At 52.8% G+C, this 22,051-nt stretch overlaps 1 protein-coding gene across 4 annotated transcripts in view; it reads left to right on the top strand.

The window, feature by feature from the left end:
* Positions 1 to 5,928: 5,928 nt before the first annotated feature.
* Positions 5,929 to 22,051, top strand: part of Dpp9 (dipeptidyl peptidase 9) — a 29,652-nt gene continuing 13,529 nt past the window's right edge. For 2 of the 4 annotated variants that reach the window (XM_051177587.1, XM_051177589.1), the window contains exons 1-9: positions 6,342 to 7,153; positions 7,338 to 7,390; positions 12,726 to 12,979; positions 17,839 to 17,951; positions 18,772 to 18,945; positions 19,015 to 19,183; positions 19,468 to 19,581; positions 20,234 to 20,362; positions 21,555 to 21,616. In XM_051177587.1, the coding sequence (XP_051033544.1) occupies positions 7,058 to 7,153; positions 7,338 to 7,390; positions 12,726 to 12,979; positions 17,839 to 17,951; positions 18,772 to 18,945; positions 19,015 to 19,183; positions 19,468 to 19,581; positions 20,234 to 20,362; positions 21,555 to 21,616 (1,164 nt within the window). In that variant the 5' untranslated portion in view covers positions 6,342 to 7,057. Of the gene's footprint in view, positions 6,071 to 6,168; positions 7,391 to 12,725; positions 12,980 to 17,838; positions 17,952 to 18,771; positions 18,946 to 19,014; positions 19,184 to 19,467; positions 19,582 to 20,233; positions 20,363 to 21,554; positions 21,617 to 22,051 lie in introns of those variants that run through there. The other 2 variants (XM_051177590.1, XM_051177588.1) reach the window with 2 other exon arrangements.

Below are 22,051 nucleotides of genomic sequence, written 5' to 3'. Positions count from 1 at the left end.
ATTGTGGGGACTTGGAGAGGCTTGGAGTGCCACCGTTGAGAGATTCCAGCTGATGCTACTCAGCCATATTGGTCAGTGCCGAGACAGTATCTTCTCAGACAGACTGTCTTCCAAGATAGTCTGTCTCTGAGAAACAATTCCAGGAAAGAGAGACTGAAGGTCTGCATAGTCCCCTGAAGCTTTGACAAGTTCCTCATTCCCAAGCCCCTCACTGGCCCCTATAAAGGGCCACAGCTGGCATTTTCCCCTCTCAGACCCCTGAATTTCCTGTGGGAGAGAGGTTACCCTAGGCTGTGTGTGCAACCCACACAGTGTCTTTTGTCCAGGTCTTTCTGGTCACATTCCTGCCTCCATGTCTTTATGCTGCCTCAGGAATTTAGCAAGGTTGGAGTGTGGAGGGCTCCATACTTGCCAGTCGAACATTCTCCCACCAAGTCACAGCCTCAGCTCTCATATACTCTAACCCCTGGGTAGGAATTGGTAGCTTCATGGCCATGGTATCCGATGAGGACACAGACCACATGGAGGTTAGGGTTGCTTTGTTTATTGATTTTTATTTATCCAGTGTGCACGGGTGTTTTGCCTGCACATATGTTTGTGTTAGGGTGTTGGATCTTGGAATTACAGACAGTTGTTAGCTGCTATGCAGGTCCTCTGGAAGAGCAGTTAGTGCTCTGAACCACTGAGCTATCTCTCCAGCCCCTGATGTTAGGGTTTTTTGTTTTGTTTTGTTTTGTTTTGTTTTCCTAATGACACACAGCTCTGAGGAAGCAGAAGGGGAATTCTTGGAGGTCTAACACTGGTGCGTGCTGGGGTATGTGTGGCCTCCACTCTGCATTTCCTCTCTCTTTTCTTAGGAAAAGCACACACACACACACACACACACACACACACACACACACACACACACACACAATCAGCCTGTTTTCTTATGGAACCTGGGACCACCAGCCCAGGGATGGCACCACCACCATGAACTGGGCCCTCCCTGTCAATCATTAATCAAGAAAAGCTCAACTGAAGTTCCTTCTTCCCATATGACTCTGTGTGTGCCAACTTGACAAACAAAACAACAACAAACCCTCTCCTGAGAAGCAGATATATGTGAATCAAGGGCAAATCAATCAGATTCTGTTTGGGCTTAAATCAAAGATTGAGTTGCTCACACACCCAACCAGGAACTTTCTGGAGATAATATTCTTGCTGGTCATACTGGTGGCAACTGGTGCCATATCATACTGTGGCCCTTCAGTGCTTTCTGACAAACAGGACCATGGAACTACAGAAGGGGATTGGAGCACTCACAGGATGTGGTCTGGGTATCCCAACAATGGCCATCTCATACCAGAGGGGCGGAGAACCTAGTCATGCTCAGGCCTCAAGGCCAGATGCCTCAGTGATCCCCATCTGGAGTCCTAGAGGGTTGCCCACACTGGAATCCCAAAGAAGGCTCTAACATGAGGAAAGGAATGTCTCTGCCTCAGCAGCACGAAGGATAAACCTGCCCTTCCACAATAAGAGATTTGGCTGGGTCATCCTGCCTCAAATACTTGCCTGATTAAGAAAATCCCTCCAAGGCCTGTATGATGTCTTGGATTTTCGTTGATTCCAGATGCATCAAGCTGACAGCCAAGATGACCCATCATCAGGTGTCCCACACAGGAGAGATTTGAGGCCCCATCTTCCTCTGGCCACACAGGGCTCTCCTGGGGTGTCCCCTACCCTGGCTCCTTATGTCTTTTTGGGACTTAATTCTTTTTGTTTATTTTTTTTCCAGACAAGTTTTTTTGCTGTGCAGTAGTAGCTGTTCTACATAGACCAAGCCAGCCTCGAACTCAGAATGTCCTGCCTGCCTCTTGCCTCTGCCTCCTTAGTGCTGGGATTAAAGGCATGTGCCACCACCACCTGGCCTTTCATCTATTTTTTTTTTTTTTTTTTTTTTTTTTTTTTGTGACAGAGTCTCTCATAGAACCTGGAACTCACTGACTTAGCTAGACTGGCTGCAGTGAGTCCTGAGTCATGTCTGCCTGCCCAGAGCTGGGGTTACAGATGGGCACCAAGGTACCTGGGGTTTTTTGTTTTTGAGACAGGGTTTCTCTGTAGCTTTGGAGTCTGTCCTGGAACTCACTGTGTAGACCAGGCTGGCCTCAAACTCAGAGATCTACCTGCCTCTGCCTATCTAGTATTGGGATTGAAGGCACGTGCCACCATTGCTCAGCAAGCTCATTTTTAAGGATATAAAACAAGAGATCTACGCTTGTGTCCATTGCTTGTGAACTTTACAATTTTACTATTGTGTGAGAGTTTGTCATGTGCTAGGCCCCAAGTGCTTTCGATGGCCCTTCGTGGTCTTGTTTTGCAAGTAAGGAAATTGAGGCTGAGAGAGCCCCTGCCCCCACCAAGGAATAGCTGGTTGCTAAGAGACATGGTCAGGCTTTGAGCTCAGATGGGCAAGAGCTCCTATATTGAATTTGTTTTCTCAAGACTTTACACAGATACCAGGGACTTTGGGGATAAAATAATAGAGGGTTTAGGGCCTAATTTAGGCTTTCTTGGGGGGGGGTCTGGAGGAGTTTCCAGTGGTATGCCCTACCTGGGGGCTTAAAACTTATAAAGTTAGTCATGTGTGGTAGCTAGACCATGTCACACTGACACTCAGGAATTTGAGGCTTGAGGATCATGAGTTTGAATCTGGCTTCGGTTATATATTAAGACCCTGTCTTGAAAGAAATATAAAGGAAGGGAGGAAGGAAAAGAGGGAGGAAAAGAGGGAGGGAGGGAGGAAGGGAGATAGAGGGGGAGAGAGAGAGAACAAAGAAAGGCAGGCAGGCAGAAGGGTAGACCCTCTGCAGCAAGCCTGACCACCTGAGTTCGATTCCTGGAACTACCAGAAGACAGGAAGAACTAAATAAAATAAAAACTTAAAAACAAAACAAAAGAAACCAACCAAACAAAACAAAAACAAAAAACAAACCGCCCCCTCCTTCCCTCCCTCTGCTAGGAGACTCAGGCGCCTGCCTGGCTGGACCCTTGAGATTGCCCCCAACGCTGAGAGGCCCGCGGGCTCAGGGTGCACAGGGCCATGGGCTTGGGTCTAAAACATTCCTGCAAAGCCTCTTGGCTGCGGCAGCAGCCAGTATTTGAAGGAGACTGAGCTCTGGAACGTTTCCTTCATCTCCTCGTCATGGGAAAGTTTTGCTTTGCCCCAGGTTCCAGCCCTGTGCTCCCGGACACAGGCCCAGGGGTGGGGTCTCAGGGGAGAAGGGCGTCAGTGATAGGGCGGGGCTTCCTTTACACCCTTCAACCCACCCACTGAAACCGGAGTCAGGGAGGGGCTGATGGGACGGTGAGGGGGATGGTGGCTTACCCGGGAGTTCCACTGTCTGCTTCCATAGAGCCCACAAGCTTCTGAGTTCAAAGGGGTGCCTCTCTTCCTATTAATCCGCTTTCTGAATTTGAGGCTCCCCAGAGTGGACCTGGAGGCATCCTCCTATTGCCTGTTCCCCCATCTCCATCCGAGTCCCTCCCCATCTCTTCCCTATCTCTATCTCCAAGCATCCCCCCCCACCCTGACTTTAGGAGGTTCTTTTTTTTTGGGGGGGGTTCGAGACAGAGTTTCTCTGGAGCCTGTCCTGGAACTCGCTCTGTAGACCAGGCTGGCCTCGAACCCAGAGATCTGCCGGCCTCTAACTCCTGAGTGCTGGGATTAAAGGCATGTGCCACCAACGCTTGGCTAGGAGGTTCTTAATGTAAGTTTGGAGTGTAGCCAGCTTTCTCTGAGTTTGGCCTCTTGGGAGCCCCCCTATGTAAGGTGACCCCCCCAACTCCCCACTGGAGTCTGGGATCAGAGAACTGAAGGATTTCCAGGTTCCAGTGTTGCCAGATTGGGGAATGGCTGTCGTTCATATGACCAAGGTTATATTTTTACCCTCCTCAAGTCACAGAGATAGAGACACAGACTGTTCCTCTGTGTCTTCAGCAGTGCACGGTTATGCCAAGGTTAACCTCTGGTCCTCCTGTCCCGACCTCTGTGTGATAGAGGTGACCCCTGACCACTTAGAATCCCTCTCCCCATTCCTTATTACACACTTTCAGTTTGAAGTTTAAACTGAGGCTGGGGCTTGCTGTCAGTGCTGACCCAGCATGCACCAGGCCCTGGGCTCTGTCCCCAAGTCCACATTAACCAGGTATGGTTGTGCACACCTGTCACCCTAGCATTAGGGAGTTGGAGGCAGAAGTTCAAGATAAAATTAGGGTAGATGGCGAACTCTGGGCTAATCTGGGCTACATGAGACCCTGCCTCAAAATGAAGAGAAGATTCTTAAGGTGTATGTGAAAGGGAAGGGGACTCAGTCCTGAGTCCTGGGACAGGAGAAAGGATCAGATGGCTTGGCCAGGGAGCCATATCCTGCAATTGTGTAACAAATGGTGTCTCTGGGGAGGCTTCCTGGAAAGGAAAGCTGGTTGCAACATTTTGTTCAAAATGTAACCCTCAGGATATCCAGGCAACTAGCTAGCTATTCAGGAAGTTAAGTATCAACAATGGAGGGACTCCAATAACAATGGGAGATGGCTAAACAATGGCTGCTCTTCCCCAGGAACCCAGTTATGACAACTTTTGGGGATTGTGACTTTACTTACAAAAGCTCTTTAGGGATTGGAGAGAGAAGGATCAGCAAGGGCGTTCAGTTCTCAGCACCCATATGGCTCCAGGGGCCCCATGGCCCTCTTCTGCCTAAGTGTTGTAGACTCACTCAAACACACCTAACACAAAAAAAGTAAAATGGGAGGTGAGGGTCTAGGTGGACGCAAGGGGATCTCTGAGAGTTCAAAGCCTCCCTGATGTATCTATACCAAGAGTTCCAGGCTGGCCAAGGCTGCATAATGAGAGCCTGTCTCAAAAATGATGAGAAATAAAATGGAAATAAAAGCATAAAGTTCAATGCTGGGGATGTAGCTCAGGAGCAGAGTGCTTGCCTTCAGTGGAGGTCCTGGGTTCCACATTTCCCACAGTTTGGAGCGATGGGCATAAGCTAGCACTTCCTTCAAACTACAAAATCCTTGGTGGTGTATCTGATGGCATGTTCCTCTGGAGTTATTTCGGAGCCAAGTCGGTTAATTATAGAATATTATTTTAAAATAGGGCTTATTTTGACTACTTTTTGTTTGTGTGAATTTTTAATTATTTTGTATTCGTGCCGTAGCACCCGGCGTGGAGATTAAGAGCCCATTCTCTCTTTCCATCATGCGGGGACCGGGACTGAACAAAGGTAGTAAGGCTTAAGGGCAATCGCCTGCATGAGCTGAACCATGTTGATCGCCCAATCAAAATTAACCCACTTTCCCAAGTCGCAATTTGGCACCGTATTTTTGTCCTCCTTCTCTATTCTGTATTTTAGGGATCTTTATTTTAAGGTTCTTGTTTCTGAGTCACGATCTCATTTCGTAGCTCAGTCTAGCCTGGAACTCCTAGCTTTCTGAGGGCTGGGATGATTGACGTGAGCAACCACGGCTAGCTTCTGTAGGGTTTGTTTTGTTTAATGAAACTGAAAGTTGATTTTCAAGGAACTAAAAGGGTAAATTGAAAACAGACATCTTAACAGAAGCGTTGGCCGGTATCGAACGAGGGCCAGCCAACTGCTTGGAAGACAGAACCACGGTTCCACCGACGCCTCGGTTTCCCTTTCTCTCTCGGGTCTGTTTAATAGGTCGTCGCAGGGTCCGGTTGGCCGACCGTTATCGCTGCAGGGGTGTGCGAACCACAACCCTCTCCGGGACAGCGTGGCGCCATTGGCCTTGCCTTCCGCGCTAGACTGGTCCGCGCGTTGCCCCCCTAGAGCTTCGGGGTTGTTGGTTCTGCCCTGACGTTATCCAATCATAAGCTGCCGCTCCTGCAGCTCAACTTCCGGGTCAAAGGAGGCACAGCCGGCGGGTCCCCGGTGTCCGCCGCCTTCGCTGTCCCCCCGCGCCCTGCACTTCCGGGCCGTCGTCCGGGGCATGGAGCGTCGCGCGTGAGGCGCCGCAGGCCCCGGGGACCCCCTGCCCAACTCGTCCTCCGCGCCGCGCCCCGGTGAGCAGCGCCCGGCCCCGGCTCGCCGCCTCCCGCCCCGGCCGGCGCCGTCCGCCCGCCTCGGCGCCGCGCGCCCTGTCCTCGTCGTCCCCGCCGCCCCGGTCGCCGCGCTTCGCCCGTTCCGGGCCGCGCCCAGGAGCTGCTGCCGCACCGCTGCGGAGACGCCGCTGCCAGCTTCATCGCAGAGCGCGGCTCAGCCCGGCGTCAGCGCAGCCTCCGCCAGCCTCCGCCAGCCTCGTCTCCGCCAAACCCTTTCTCCCGGCCTCATATCCCCACCCCCACCCGCAGCCTGATCCTCTCAAGCCTCATCCTCTCCCATCTTGACCTCCCAAGCCGGATCGCCGCAAACCTGATCCCTTCCAAACCTGATTCCCTTTCCAGCTTGATTCCTCCAGCCTGATCCCTAACACTTGATCCCCGTAACTTGTTTCCTCAAGGCCAGTTGACCCTCCTCTCAATCCTGATACCCCAAAGCTTGATACCCCTAGCATGAACCTCTCCAAATGACCCTACCAGCCTGATTCCTCCAAGCCTGTTCACTCTCCTAGCTTGTTTCTGCCCAAGACTGATTCCTCACTCAGCCCCTGTCTTCTGCCTCGGTTTCTGCATTGTCCCATGCCAAGCTTGATACCCTCCCAGAATCAAATTATATCCTCTGTTTCACCCCTTTCTCCCTCTGATTAGCTTGAACCCCTAGTCCTCAGCTTCCAGCTTCAATCCTGTATCATTAGCCCCACCCTCAGGGTCCAGGCCTTAGGCCCGCCCCATCCCCTCCCCATCCACTCTATAGTCCAGCCTTCCTTCCCAGTGGCCCTCTTGCAGCCTCCCACCCAGGCTCCCTTGGGAGCCCCCTGGGCAGTCACCAACCTGCTTTCGAGGAGCTGGGACTGGTGCCCAGGAGGTGTGGACCACAGTCGCCAGTTCCCAGCTGGGTCCTGGGGAGACCGGGCACTGAGAGACACGTCTCTTCCAAGTGCAGCCCAGGGCATGCTGGCAGCCCCGAGGGGCTGGGAGGCTCAGTTAGAGTCTAACCAGGTAGATAGGGTTAGACCGCACAGGCGGAGACTCCCTCCCGCATGGAAAGTGAGTGAGAAGCCAAGCACTTCACCAGCATCTCCATCCTCACCAGCCCCTCCATCCTCACTGGTCCCCCAATCCTCCATCCTTGCCAGCCCCTCATCCTTGCCAACCCCCATCTTCACCAACCCCTCCATTCTTGCCATCTCTTGGCATCTGCCCACCTTAACGCCACATTTGTTCTGTCAAGGTCCGTGCCCCTCGCCTGCAGCTGCCATGGAAGCTCCTGGGACCCTTTAGAAGGTCAGTTACATTGGGATTCAGGCATCCAGGCTGGCTATGGGTTGGACTGGGCATTCTGGGTCTGCTTGCTCTGGAATGCAGAGGTTGAGAGGATGTGGCTTTGTGTGTGGCTCGGGTCAGTCACCCAGGGCTATGGCTGCTGCTGCAATCTTTTGCATATCTGATACCTCCCCACATTCTTCTCTCCAGTTGCCCTCCAAGGGCTCCAGGGGCACAAAGGCAGAGTAATGAGTAGGCTGGGTTTGGGAGAGGTGTGGCAACCCCTACCCAGCACATTTGATACAGTACCCAGAACCTGGGCATCAATCACTGTGATAGTTTTTTTAAGTGGCTCATTCATTTGACAGCTGTCATTATGAAGATGTCTTATGTGTACATTCCTGTTAATCCTCACCGTAGTTCCAGTTTGTAACTTTGGGAGGCCCTGTAAGGTTTGGAGCTTCTCTAGGATCAAACAGCACAGATGTGGGTAGGCTGGGGTTCGATCCCTTCTTCCTCTGACATGGGACCCTGCTTTTCAGCACTGGACAGAGGATACTGGCCAAACCTCCATTCTGTATCAAGGTGTTGTTGAACATCTAGAAGACTGTCAGACTCTTTTGAGAAGAGTGGTGGCAGCTGGGTGGTGACTGGGACAGTAACTCAGAGGGAATATGTCAGTTCCTCAAGGACACTGGCATGGGTTGCTCTCTGTGAGGCATCCTGGGTCGTACTAGGTGCCGAACAACACTCAGCCCTCCACCCACTCCTGGCCAAGTTCTCCTGGTCAGGGCAGCCACATATGTCCCCAGACATCTCCTGGGGTCCCCAGTTGATAGTCACCGCCTTGAGACCATGATGTCCTCCAAGTAAGTTTTCCTAGGAAGCTTTCATGTGGGGTGAGCAGCTGATAGGAGGATGAATTGAAGCTTACATTCTGTTCCCACAGTTTCCTGGACTTAGGGACGTGGGTACAATAGAGCCCAACTGCTCTGTGTGCTTACCTTCCCCCCTCCCCACTCAGATGTGGAGACAAGCAGGGAAAGATGGATTTGGGCTGGGTTTGTGGTGAAGGTATGAAGTGCAGGTGGTGGTGGTGGCCTTGGGTGATGAGGTATCCCAGAAGCAGGAGGGTACCCAGAGTTTGCTGAATCCCAGAAACATACCCCACAAAAGATGTAAGTTGCTGTTGCTTGGGACCCAGTGAGACATTTGGCATGGCCAGTGCCCTTCTGGAAGCAATGGTGAACTGTTGGCATTGCAGCCCCCCACTGTGGTCCCCACTGCCAGTCAGTGGGTCAATGTCAAAGGTCAGGTTGCATCTGGATCAGGAGGAAGAAGGAGAAGGTGAGGAAGGCTGGGGTGGTGTATGGGTGGGGTCCTGATGGCCAGTCAGTTCAGCAACTCCCTGCACCTGCTCCCCCTCTGCTGGTGCCAGTAGGGATGGACCCTAGACTAGGTCACTCTGTTGTACATCTTGTCACTTCAGGGTGCTACAGTGACTCGGGGCTCCACTCTTCTGTTTCCTTCATTTCCTCCATCTCCTCCTTATTCTCTCTCTCTCTTTGTCTGTCTTCCTTCTTCTCTTCTACCTCTTTCTACCTCTTCCCTCTTCCCTCTCCTCCCTTGCTAACAGGTATCTCCCATCCTAATTCATGCCAATCACAGGAGTCCCCAGACCTGGACACAAGTCTGCTGGGACAGACCCATCCAGTGTGAGAACCCTGGCTCATGGAGTGGTAACTGTCCCAAAAATGGGCCTTCCTCCCTGGGTGACATGCCACAAGCCTACATAGCTTCCCCGCATTCATTTTCTAGTCCCTACTATGAGTGTAACCTCAGAAGTGACCCCAGGTCACAGTACACATCAAGTGTATGCAGCAAGGACCTCAGTGAATCCTATGCCTTGTGTGGCCCAAAATGGGATGCAGAGGCCCGAGACTCCTCCACCCTGGTGTCTAGCCCAGCACCCACTTTCTAATTAGGTGGCAAGAGAGAGCAGGGAGGGAGGGGGTGTCTAGAGCAGGGCCTCCCAAGATACAAGATCTGGGCATGGTGACTCTTAATCTGTGGTCCCTGCACCCATGGTCCCCAAGTCTCACAGCTGAATTTAAGTTCAGGCTCAAGATCTACCCTGTAAGGCCTTGAATCCTAAACTGGGCATTAGCCAGGACAGCTGGTATGGGACACAGGTCTGGATTCCCTTCTCTTACCTACTGTGGGGCATCTGCAAGTCATCCCCTTCCACACTGCTGTGTCTCCCCACCTGAACTCCTGAGCAGCAAGCACCAGCCTTGGTTTCTTCTGTGCCTCTGCTGTTTCCCCCTCCCACAGGTCCGTTCTGAGGCTCCTTCAGAAAGTCAGGCATGTAAGGGCTACCCCTGGGAAATAAGCCATCAGAACTCCAGCAGTCTTGACCATGGCCCCAAGATTTAGATACTGTTTGCTGGTGGCTTTACAGGCTGTGGAGGCGACATGCCAATGAGCAGGAAGAAAGCGTAGGTAGCTGGGTTAGTTAAGCGGCTTGGCATCGACTTCATCCCCAGCTGTGTAAACTCTTGAGTGGGAACTGCGGGGCAGGTTGGTGTAGGCAGAAGCCTTGCTATACATGTTTACTCCCCAGCCCCTCTCTGGGTCCCATTTTGCATCGGGATAGCAGAGACGCAAGTGGCACTGTCAGGCAATAGCCCCAGGTCTCAGCCTAGCTGGAGTGCACGCCAAGAGGTTCCAGAATCCATCCAAAATTCCTGATGTCTCATTTCATGTCCCACTTCCTGGAGCGAATCTTTGCAACCTGGACCCTCTGCGGTGACTCAAGACAAGAGGCCCTCGCAGGTCCTCTTCTGTACAGGTGTGACAGGATCTTATCAGCCTGAAGGGGTCCCTTCTGGGAACCCACAGGTCACAGTTTGTGTTTCCTGCTTGAACAAGGCTTGAACTGGGCTGGCCCAGTCTGGAGGTACTTGAGCCAGTCAGTGGTATTTGCCTGGCTCAGATTTCTGGCTTGCTGCCGCCGGCAGCCTCTGCTTGTCACTGCCCTTGCTCTCCAACTACCCTGAGGATGCATTGCAGCTCTGGGGATCCCTGACTTTCTCTGAGATGTTGGATTTAGGGCCTTGGGGACATCTGAGGCCACTGGTCTGCATCCTAAGAACCAAGGCAGTGCCCTCTGGGACGGGGAAAGCCATAGCTCCTTGTGTCTCTCTGCCAAGAATACTGAGCCCAGGGAGGTGAGCCTGCTGCCTGGAGGTTCTGCTCCACCCTGCCCAGGGTATCTGCCATACTTGCCTTTTAGAGACTTCCCGAGCTGTAGCTGGGCACAGTGTGGCAGAGGAGCCTGGGAGCAGAAGCTCCCGACTCCTGGCTCTGTCCCTAGCCTCAGTTCCACTACCTGTACAATGGGCTCCTGAAAGTCAGAGTGAAAGGATGTCAATAGTGATGTCTTTCCTTCCTTCCTGCGCTTCTCAAAGCAGTCTGGGGCCTCACTTCTGTCCCCTGTGGGAGCCCTTTCTCTGATTTGTTTTTCCTTTCATTTATTTATTTATTTTTTTTTTTAAATTTATTATGTATACAGTGATGTATGCCTGCAGGCCAGAAGAGGGCACCAGATCTCATTATAGATGGTGTCAGCCACCATTTGGTTGCTGGGAATTGAACTCAGGACCTCTGGAAGTACAGCCAGTGCTCTTAACCTCTGAGCCATCTCTCCAGCCCCCTTTCCTTTCATTTATTACTGTCTGTAGATGTGTGTTTGCATGTCCTCAGGAAGTTCTAGAGGTCGTTTTTGTGGAGTAATTTCTCTCTTTCCACTTTCAAGTGCTTCTGGGGTGGGGAATCACTGAGCCATCTTGCATACTTTTTTACTGGTGTTGGTTTTGAGACAGTGTCACTCAGTGACCTGGGCGGAACTTGCCATCTTCCTGCCTTGGCCTCCTAGGCACTGGGGTCACAGGTGTGCCCAGGCTGGCCTGGGACTCAGAGGTCTGCCTTGCTCTGCTGGGGTTAAAGGTGTGGCCAGCCTAGTCACTGCGGTCTGTTGGAAGACAGCTGTGAAGGTCCTGCTCAGCTGCGCATGCGTCCCTCCACCCTCTTGCCCGCCCCCCAGCCCTGACCCTTGTGTGTCAGTTTCTACTTCCTGCCAGTACTGAGGCCATGGAGGCACTGTGGCAGAAGCTCCTGGAGCCTGCCGAGGGATCTCAGCCCCTGGAGCTGCCCCCAGCCACTCTGGCACACCCAGAATTGGGTCACTGTGGCTGGGTGGGTGTTTAGATTTCTTTAAAGCAAATATTTGCCTGGCTGGTCCAGGTCTGCTCAGGCAGAGCTGGAGCCTAGTGGCTGTGAGGGGGAGGGAGCTGCTGGAAGGTGGCCAGTCCCAGCATGGACAAGAGGTGGCCTGGAGGATTTTTACCTGGATGATGTCTGTATGAAGGCCCCTGCAGATGTCTCCTATGCACAGTGACAGGGTTGGCTTTTTATCTGGAAGCCTCAAGTATTTGTTCATTCATCAAGTAACCATAGTGGAAGGTGCTTAGGGACAGTCCAGTGGAGAGGGAAAGGCTATTGTAGCCATCTCAGGATGGATGGCACGAGATGGTTCCTAAGGACCTATTTCATACTTAGTACTTAGCTGAGATTGGTCTAGAAGTTAGTCAACCTCCTGGGTGGTGGTGGTGCATGTCTTTGATCCCAGCACCCAGGAGGCAGAGGCAGGTGGATCTCTATAAGTTAGTGGCTAGCCTGTCCTACAGAGAGAGTTCTAGAACAGCCATAACTGTTACACAGAGAAATCCAGTCTCAAAAAACAAAACAAAAGCAGAAGCTAGTCAGCCTAAGATGAAGAAGTCCAGCACAGAAAGGGTGGCATGTGCCCTGGGACAGATGCATGGAGTCTCCCATCTGAGTAAGGACTGGTTTCTCTAGATCACAGTAGTGAAGAGCGGTGTTCAAGGTTCTGGAAGGCATAGGAGGGGGTCCTTGGACGCCAGAAAACACTGGATTTTTGTTGTGTGCTTCTTAAAGCCTGCAGTTTCTATTAGTCTAGCATCTACCACTGAGCCAGACCCCCAGCCCCTCACTGGGGGATTCTTGGTGGGGGCTCCACCCCCTAAGCCCGTTCAACTAAGGCGTGGTAGGCCAGGAAGAGTTTCAGTTGAAGGAGTGGTGTGGATCCAGCTGGAGTCCTGCTTTAATTCAGCAGAGCCTTGGTTCTTCTGAAAATAGAGTGAACAAGTTGCAGTGAACTTGAGAGACACTTGGGTAACAGTGTGGCTGCCCAGAATGACTGATTTGGAAGCATCCATGGCGAGGGCAGCTTGTCAGGAAGACACCCTCTCTCACGAACTGTTTCCCTTCACAGCTTCTCACTGCCGTCACAGGAGCCCCAGAGAATGTCCAGCGGGGTCTCCCCAGCCGAGCAGGTGGCGGCAGGCGACATGGATGACACGGCAGCACGCTTCTGTGTGCAGAAGCACTCCTGGGACGGGCTGCGCAACATTATTCACGGCAGCCGTAAGTCGTCGGGCCTCATTATCAGCAAGGCCCCTCACGATTTCCAGTTTGTGCAGAAGCCTGATGAGTCTGGCCCCCACTCCCACCGTCTCTACTACCTGGGTAAGCTGCCCCCGCCCTCACTGCCCTTTGCTGCCCAAGATTTCAGTAGCAACCAGCCTGGGGCAAGCAACGTTAGTCCACCTCCAAGGTCAGCCATGCAGGTGACAGTTCATGGCTGGCCAGGTGGTTTTGAGTCTAGAAACTACTCCCAGCTGGGCCACTTCCCAGGCCTCTGGTGCTGGCTGGGCAGGGCTTTCTGGGTAAACAGGATGGGACTTAGATCCCTGTGGAAAGGTTACATGCTGCTCCAGTAGGGACTCACTGTGTGGTAATGTGTTAGGATGGAGTCCACGCCTCAAAGATTGGAACCATTTCCATGTAGTGTACCGTGGGCCAGCAGTGGAGTATGGCTCACCATCCTGCCACAGGACCTGGAGGTCCTACTTCTGGCCCAGCTGTTGGCAAACTGTGTTCCTTCTGGTCCACCAGCACTTCCGGTGTGACCCCCCTTAGGCTTTCCATAGCTTCTGCAAACAGGCCCGCACCCAGCCCCAACTCATAGACAGGAAATGCCTGTGCCTGGCCCAGCACATAGACAGGAAGTGTCCATGGGGCAGCAGACCCTACCCTACTAGGCCTAAAGGGCCTAGAAAACTAGAAGAAAACACCTTCTGGAAATCAGCTGGGCTTGTTTGCTTATAAACAGTATGCCTCCTGGCTGTTGACTAGAGTTATGGTCCCCTTGCACTGTGGACTCCAGCTGGGTCACTTGTGGTTGTCCTAGGCTCTGCATATGCCCACTCTGTGGCGAGACTCCCCCGTGTCACAGTCTTAGACATTGCTCAGGGTTCCTGGGGGTTGGTGTTGCCTCTAGTTGAGAAACACTTTTTAGGACAAGTGCCTCTAGTCATCCTCCAAGCCAGTCTTGTTGCTGCTGGTCATGGTGGCCTTGGTCCCTGAGACCATGTCTGTGCATGTCCAGGTCTCAGCATTCAATGAATGAATGATTGAACATTATCACCTGCCCGCTGCTGACCATACATGGATGACAGGAGCCGAGATGGACACTGGGTGGCCACCCTCTTCCCACTGTCCCCATACTTCCTCTTCAGAGCTGTCCCACTAGGAAGTCTCTGTAAATGCAAAGACTCTGTAAATGCAGAACAAGCCTGCTGATCTTGCTATACTGCTGAGTGACTATGTGATAGCTATGAGCCACAGCAGCCATGGCACATAGCCATGCTCCCACGGAGGAGAGCAGGACCAGAGAGACTTCTGGGTTCCTACTTCTCAGTGGTGGCTCTGCCCACTGGTTGCATAGTCCCAGCCTGCACCTGCTGAAGGGAAGATGGCAGCCAGACTACGTTTCTCCCAGAGCTCTGGGCAGGACCTTCCTGTCTCTTCCAGCTTGTGAAGTGTGCAGCATCCGTAGGCTTGTGTCTGAATCTCTCCGTCTCTGCCTCCATGATCACGTGGCTTACTTCTCTGTCTGAGAGCTCCCTTTACCTTGGTTTTCTGAGATTTCTAGTAGCTTGAGATCATTAGTACAGCCATAGCCACAGATCCCTGTCTCAATAAAGACAGTGACTTTTGAATTTAGGCCCAGGACACAGCTCTCTCTCTCTCTCTCTCTCTCTCTCTCTCTCTCTCTCTCTCTGGGGAGACATCTCAGCTACTCAGGACCATGGAAAAGGACAGAACCTTCTGAGGTCTTGGCCACAAAGTGCACCTGGTACCAGAGAGTCAGTACCTAAAGCCACCAGCCTCAGGATGAGGCACCTGCAACCCAGAGCCTCGTGAGACCATGACTTTGGCTCCAGTCCACCTCTTTCAGCATTCATACTGGCACCTCAGGTCTCCTGTCTTCCCACCAGCAGTGGGAATTGACCCTCTGGCTCCAGGTTCCTGGGAGAAGAAATCTGATTGTCTCAGCCTGGGTTCTGTGAACTTTTCACCCTGGCTCCTTGCAAATTCTCAGCCCCCTTCCTCCAGGTCTCTGGAAGGAGTCTGTGCCTTGTTGGCTTGGCCATGTAGACTGGGTGGGCATGGCCTTGAGCTTGTAGGGTTTCTGTAGAAGGGATCTCATTAGCTTAGCTAGACTTGTCAGTCATCTACTTGTCTGGCATGGGTGGGCAAGGTCTCTTGAGGTCTCAAGGTTTCTGGGAGAAAGAATGGGATTGGCCCAGGTGGTGATCATTCACATGTGGCCTGTATGTGTATACCTGGGCTGAGGTGCACTGTCCTCAGGGTTCAGCACAGAGTGCTGGGGGGTCTTCATGGAGCTGGAGGACCACAGATGAGTGCGTAGTGAAGACAGACCCCCAAACACATGCAGAGGAGCCCAGCGCCCTGTGGACATGACTAATTCTCTCAGTGCTCTCACTAACTGCCTCAGATCACCTGCTGGTTCCACCAAGTCCCTTATTCTCTTCCTTGTGCCAGGTGTCACCCAGGATTAGGTGAGGGCATGGCAGAGTCCCTGGTTGATGTTTCCCTAAGAATGTGGCCTGACCCTGCCATTTCCGAGGACCTCTGTGTCCTCTCATGGGCCCATGTGGGGCATGGAGATCAGTCATGGGTCCTGTGTGAGGGATGGGCTGAGTCCTGAGGGGCCTTACTGGCCCTGACCGGTAACCCATTCCATTGCCAGGCAGCCCCTCTGTCATGGCAGGGAGACTTCAGGGCCTAGAGAATCCTGGACTCTTGGCTTCTGTCTTGGGCTCAAAATGTACTGAGCACTCTAGTCCATCTAGTCCCTGCCAGGCTGGCCAAGTCCACACTTTGGTGGCTAGAGTCAGTGTAGGTGTGGGTCCAGAGCATCCAGCATGCCTAGGGCTGGGCAGGGTGACCAGTTGAAGTGGGTGGGTGGGTAGGTGCGCGCGCGCATGCAGAGCTGGTAAGTCGGGTGAGGCAGCCGAGACATAGTGAGGGCATCACCAGGGAGCTCCACTTTGCCGTCAGTGCTAGGCATTGTGGGCTGTGGTGCCAGCACTGGAGGCCCATCTAGGAATGCACCAGTTGGCCGGAGCCATTGGTATAATTGCTTGTTAATCAGCTGTGAAGGGTGGTGGCTTTGATGTCCTTGGCACAGACTTGCCTTGGACTTCCTTTTCAGAAGCTCCGAGGACAGCAGGCCACTGCTGGTGAAGTCTCCCCACAGGCTCAGCATGGGCCTTTCAGTAGGACTGAGGGGACAGTCACACCTCATAATGTCTCACTCCCTACAGTTCTTAATTATCTGTGTGTGGGACATCCATACACTATGGCACATGTGTAGGTCAGAGGACAGCTTATGGGAGTTTGTTAGTCTCCTTACATCATGTGGTGTTCACTGGCCCTGTGTCATGTTCATAAAGGTTCAAGGCCCAATAGTATACAACTTAATCCCAGCACTCAGGAGAGGCAATGGATCTCTGAGTTCAAGGCCAGTCTGAGCAACATAGCAAGTTCCACAACAGCCCAGGCTACACAGTGACCCTGTCTTAGAAAACCAAACAGTCCCAGCAAGCTGTAGAAGTGCAGTAAGGCAGAGGTCATGCGTCCTGCAAGTCACTGGAAGAGGCACTGCATTCTGGGGCTACCAAGCGCCACAAATTTGCCTGGACTGCTCTGGACTCAGGAGCACAGGGCTGGTCCCCAGACTTCTTGACCACAGAGGTTAAGTTGAGGCATGCTGGTGTTGGTCGCCCCCTGCTGACCACTTAACTGGTCATGACAGTGAGGCTATATTACATGGGATTGCCCTGCATCGTGACCTCAGAATCCCCATCCGTAGAGGACATGTCCCATGTGATCCCAGCTCTTGGGAAGTGAAGGCTGGAAGAACAAGAATTCAGGGCTATCCTTGACTACGTAGCAAGTCAGAGACCAGCCTGGGCTACAGGACACTCTCACTCGCCAGGGAGGGGATGTACATGTACAGCTATTACTGGACTGTGGACTGTGGAGTAAGGGTTGCTTGTGCCAACGATGCTGAGGGCTCCGCTACAGCACGTGATAGCTTCTATGAGAGATTGACCCAGCCATGGAGATTGCTGGGAAAATGGAGGGAACTCTTGATACAGGCAATTTCCTGTTGCATACTTTCCTTCAGTGACCATGCATATCTTTCAGTCAGGGTCCAGATCCAAATATGCTCAGAGGTGATGCCCATAGGAGCCTTGGGCAGGGCCTGAGGAGGGTGGGGTTGGAGCTATCCTCCATCCAGGTTGGATTGGGTGGAGACATGGCTGTAGTAGGACACTCCCTGGAAGCCACCTGCTGTGAGCATTGTGGGACACCTCCACCCTTCCCACCACTGCCCCACACAGGCACAGGTGCGCGCACATACACACCCATTCCTTCATCCTCTCCCTAAGGTTTAGCCTTATATTCATCTGAGACTGGTCTATTCCTTAGTCTTTGCCAGCATACAGAGAAACCTTCTAGAGTAGTGGTTCTCAGCTTGTGGGTTGCAACCCACATGGGTCACATCAGACATCTTGTGTATTAGATATTTGCATTGTGATTCATGACAGTAGCAAAATTAGAGTTATGAAGTAACAATGGCAGTAATGTTATAATTGGGAGTCACCACAACATGAGAAACTGTATTACGGGGTCGCAGCATCAGGAAGGCTGGGAACCACCACTCTAGAGCCAGGAGGAGATCTGGGGCTCACTGGCCAGCTAGCTGAGTCAGTGGGACACCATGTCTCAAAAAAGACAGAGGCCAGGCATGGTGGTCATCCCGGCACTAGGGAGGTAGAGGCAGGTGGATCCCTGTATGTCTAAGGCAGAGAGCAGGGAGGCACCTGATGTCCACTCTGGCTCCCATATGCACATAGCGATGGACATCCAACTGGAAACGGGAGGCACAGCCTGGTACCCCCCAGGTGGGGCACCCACTCTTGAGGTTTGTTTCTCTGACCCCTCCTCAGGAATGCCGTATGGCAGCCGAGAGAACTCCCTACTCTACTCTGAGATCCCCAAGAAGGTACGGAAGGAGGCCCTGCTGCTACTGTCCTGGAAGCAGATGCTGGACCACTTCCAGGTGAGCCACCATGCCACACCTGTTTCTGGGAACAAACTTCTGACCCGGGCACTTATCAGACCATTTCTCTCTCCTATCTGCACCTTCAAATGAGGGCTGATTCATGGGCCTGGCTAATGATTAATGTCAATGCCCAGAGGTGCCCAGTGAAGGGGACACCCTGGCATGGCTGTACTCGGAGGGAACAATAAATTTGTCACAGCATCATGCCTGAGGTCCGTCGCCCCCCCCCCCCCCCCCCGCCTTCCCCCATCCTCTTCCCCTCCGTCTTGCCCACTCACTCCCAACTGGGTGGCTGCTCTTAGTTCCTGGCTAGCCTTCTGCTCAGCACAGTGCTGGGAATGGAACCCAGGCTTTCATACTTGCCTCGTCCATACCCTGCTTCTGAGCTGCACCCCAGCCCAGTTCTGAGGCTCAGGGCATGGAACACTCAACTGAACACAGGAAACCCTGGGTCCCGTGCTGACACTGTAAAAACCAGGTGTGGTGGTACACGCCTGTCAGGGTTATATTCTGCCAAATAGTGAATTCCAGACTAGCCCAGGCCATGTCGGTCCAGACAGCTTTGGTTAGAGAAACCTTGGGTGTGTTCTGTAGGTAGAGCTGTGGATTTAGATGGAATGTTCTCATCAGGAAGGGTGGGGGAGGTCCCCAGGGGGACATTAAGAATTAAGGAGGGCATCAGCAAGGGCAGGGGCCAGATGTCACCACAGGCAGTAAAGATGAGGATATGGGAACATTATGAGAGTTTCCAGCCAGCATGAGATGCTCTGTGTCACAATGGGGAAACGGAATGAGACCCTGTCCCCTGTGTCCCCAGGCCACACCCCACCATGGTGTCTACTCTCGAGAGGAGGAGTTGCTCCGGGAGCGCAAGCGCCTGGGTGTCTTCGGTATCACCTCTTATGACTTCCACAGTGAAAGTGGCCTCTTCCTCTTCCAGGCTAGCAACAGCTTGTTCCACTGCAGGGACGGTGGCAAGAATGGTTTCATGGTGAGACACAGCCTGCATCCTGGGGTGGGGACATGGTACCAGTGCCTGACCCAACCTCCCTGTCCCCAGGTGTCCCCTATGAAGCCACTAGAGATCAAGACCCAGTGCTCTGGGCCACGCATGGACCCCAAGATCTGCCCCGCAGACCCTGCCTTCTTCTCCTTCATCAACAACAGTGACCTGTGGGTGGCCAACATTGAGACAGGAGAGGAACGGCGGCTCACCTTCTGTCACCAGGGTGAGGCTTGGGCATGAATGGGGGTGGGCAGTCTGCCTGGCCACCTCAACATGTTCTGCAAAAATGGCTATTGTCGCTGCCAGCCCAGCTTCTAGAATCTTTCTCTGCTGTTCAGTGGTGCACAGTGCCCTGGACACCCAGCCCTTGAAAGCCAGTTGTGGTGTCCAGCTTGTGTGGGGTTTCGCTTTGAGTTCCTGACTCACAGTGGTCGTCAGGAGCCTGTGTGTCACTCAGAGTGTGCCCTCCCCAAGGCTGTGTGTCACTTACAGTGTGCCCTCCCCCAGGCTCAGCCAATGTCCTAGACGATCCCAAGTCTGCAGGTGTGGCTACCTTTGTCATCCAGGAGGAGTTTGACCGCTTCACCGGATGCTGGTGGTGTCCCACGGCCTCTTGGGAAGGTAGGCAGCCCACTTCTCCAGTTCTGGGCCTTACATCTCCACTAAATTAGCCCGTGTGGTTCCAGGACCAACATTTAGGGACCCATTAAATACTCATGGCAAGGTCTGCACAGGAAAGGAAGATGACAAAGCCTTGCTCACTTGGCTTGGTATTCTTATAAACCACATTTCTGGAGATAGGAGAACACTGGGTGACCATAGAGATCAGAGCCACACCCCCAGCCCCTCACTGTGGTGTTTTACACTTCCAGGGCATGTGAGTATATGTTTAGGTTACATGACAACATCACCGTCACTGAGTGGCATAGACAACAGAAATGTGTAGCTCCATACTGGTCTTTGTGGTTCTGGGTGCAATATGACAAAGCTGGCTTTTCCTAAGGCTCTGACACTCCGCGTGTCTCCATTGTTCTGTGTTTATGAGTATTCCTGTTATACTGGCCCTGGGTCCCCTGACCTCCCTCAGACACAGCACAAAGGCAAGGCCTTAGACTAGAGCTTGAATACATGGTTTCAGAGCCCAGCTTAACTCTACACCCCAAGTGGGTATCTCTGTGTCACTTCTTGCTGGCTCCTGTGGTCCCCCTGAGGCTCAGAGCTCCTGTGTGGTGTGGTTGGGTGCCCCGAGTCTCTGCTCCTTGCCCCTGACCAGGCTCAGAAGGCCTCAAGACGCTGCGGATCCTGTATGAGGAAGTGGATGAGTCTGAAGTGGAGGTCATCCATGTACCCTCCCCTGCCCTGGAGGAGAGGAAGACTGATTCCTACCGCTACCCCAGGACAGGTGGGTGCCAGTGGCAAGGCCACCTGCTGCCATGGGGCCTCTGCCCTCCGGGGTCCCCTCTGCCTGCCTTTGTCAGGTCACAGATTCTCCAAATAGGTCCAGAAAATAAGTGTGGCAGCATCATCTAACTGCCCGATGCCATGTCTTGGGCACAGACAAGCAGACTGAGCCTCATAGAAAATGTTGAAGTGTAGTGGTGCCTCCAAGGCAGGAGGCTGATGAGTTTAAGCCATCCTGGGCTACATAGTGAATATCTATCAAAAAAATAAGTGGAGGCAGTGCCAGAGACTGGCTGTCTGGGCTGAGCCCCTGAGGTGTCTCAAGGTATTAGAAGCCTTGAGCCAGCAGCAGCCCTGGCTAGCCTGGTTCAGCTTCAGGCCTGCTGCCTGTGCCTCTGTGGGAGTCACTCGAACTGAGGCTCAGTGGGGACAGAACTCCTGGTGGGCCCCAGGCTCCATCCCCAGTACCACAAACTGGGTGTGGAGGGGCACATCTGTTATTGATGCTGAAGGCAGAAGGATCAGGAATTCAAGGTCAGCCTCAGTTTTATAGGAAATTCTGGACTACATGAGACCTTATCTCAAAAAATAAAATAAATAAAATAGACTGCCATTGCATACACACAGTAAGCCCTCCCAGGTGCTGTGTGGGTTGGACCTAGGCTTCCCATGAGATATCTGTGGGATGATGCACATTTTCCCCATGCTTGGCAGATGTGGAAACTGAGACTTAGGTAAGGTGAAGTCATTCATTTGTCAGGTACCTCATGTTATCCAGAGAAATCCAGGATCTGTCCCAAAGCACCCTAAGAAAATAGTCTCATCGACATACCACCTGTTAGAAGTGTGGATGACTGTCCCAGCCTGTGACTGCTGTCTCCCAAGGGTTGGGCCTGGCTGAGTGTGGTGATATGCCCTGTCCTTGTCCCCAGCTCTTCCTGTACTGCACAGAGGTAGGGACAGGGCCATATCCCTTCTGTGTTGTATTCCCATTCCAGCTCCCAGGTGACAAAAATAACACATTGTATATCCCGTTAGGAATGTGGTCCAGGTCCTAGGTCAGATTATCCCTGCCTTGGAGACTTAGTGTCATGCCTGGGAGGGACTGTGCCATCTCCCCACAGGTGTGGTCACTCCGTCCTTGACCACGGTGGCCACTGGCATCCTGGCACTCACCTGGCCTTCTCCCACAGGCAGCAAGAATCCCAAGATTGCCCTGAAGCTGGCTGAGCTGCAGACAGATGGACAGGGCAAGGTAAGAAAGAGCAGAGTGCATTCTGGGTAGCTTGGTGTAGCCAAGTGGCCTCACCTGTATCCTGTAGTGACCACAGCCCAGAACACTGTGGGGCAGTGTTCTGGGTCCTTCTCTGCCTCCCCCTCACCCCCACCCCCACATTGTTCACCTATTGGCACTGAGTGGGGCCTCAAAACCCCAGAGTTCTTGTCAAGCAACAAGGGCAGTGGATCACTGATACGAAGAAGCCTTTAGTGAGTGCATCTATCTGCCTCTGGCAGGACCATCCTTCTGTTCACTGTGCCATGCCTTGCCTTCCCCATCCAGTGAGAGCTGCTAATGGTTCTCCTGAAGTCCAAATCCCTCAGGGCACCAAGAGTCTGTGATACTGAAAGTTCCTCAGGCAGTGTCTGGGCGCAAAGCTGTCTGGCACTTTCTGATGGGGACAGCAGGCAG

Source organism: Phodopus roborovskii, unplaced genomic scaffold (genome assembly GCF_943737965.1).
Source record: "Phodopus roborovskii unplaced genomic scaffold, PHOROB, whole genome shotgun sequence".
NCBI classification, from domain to species: Eukaryota; Metazoa; Chordata; class Mammalia; order Rodentia; family Cricetidae; genus Phodopus; species Phodopus roborovskii.
This window is presented reverse-complemented; position numbering and strand designations above follow the sequence as displayed.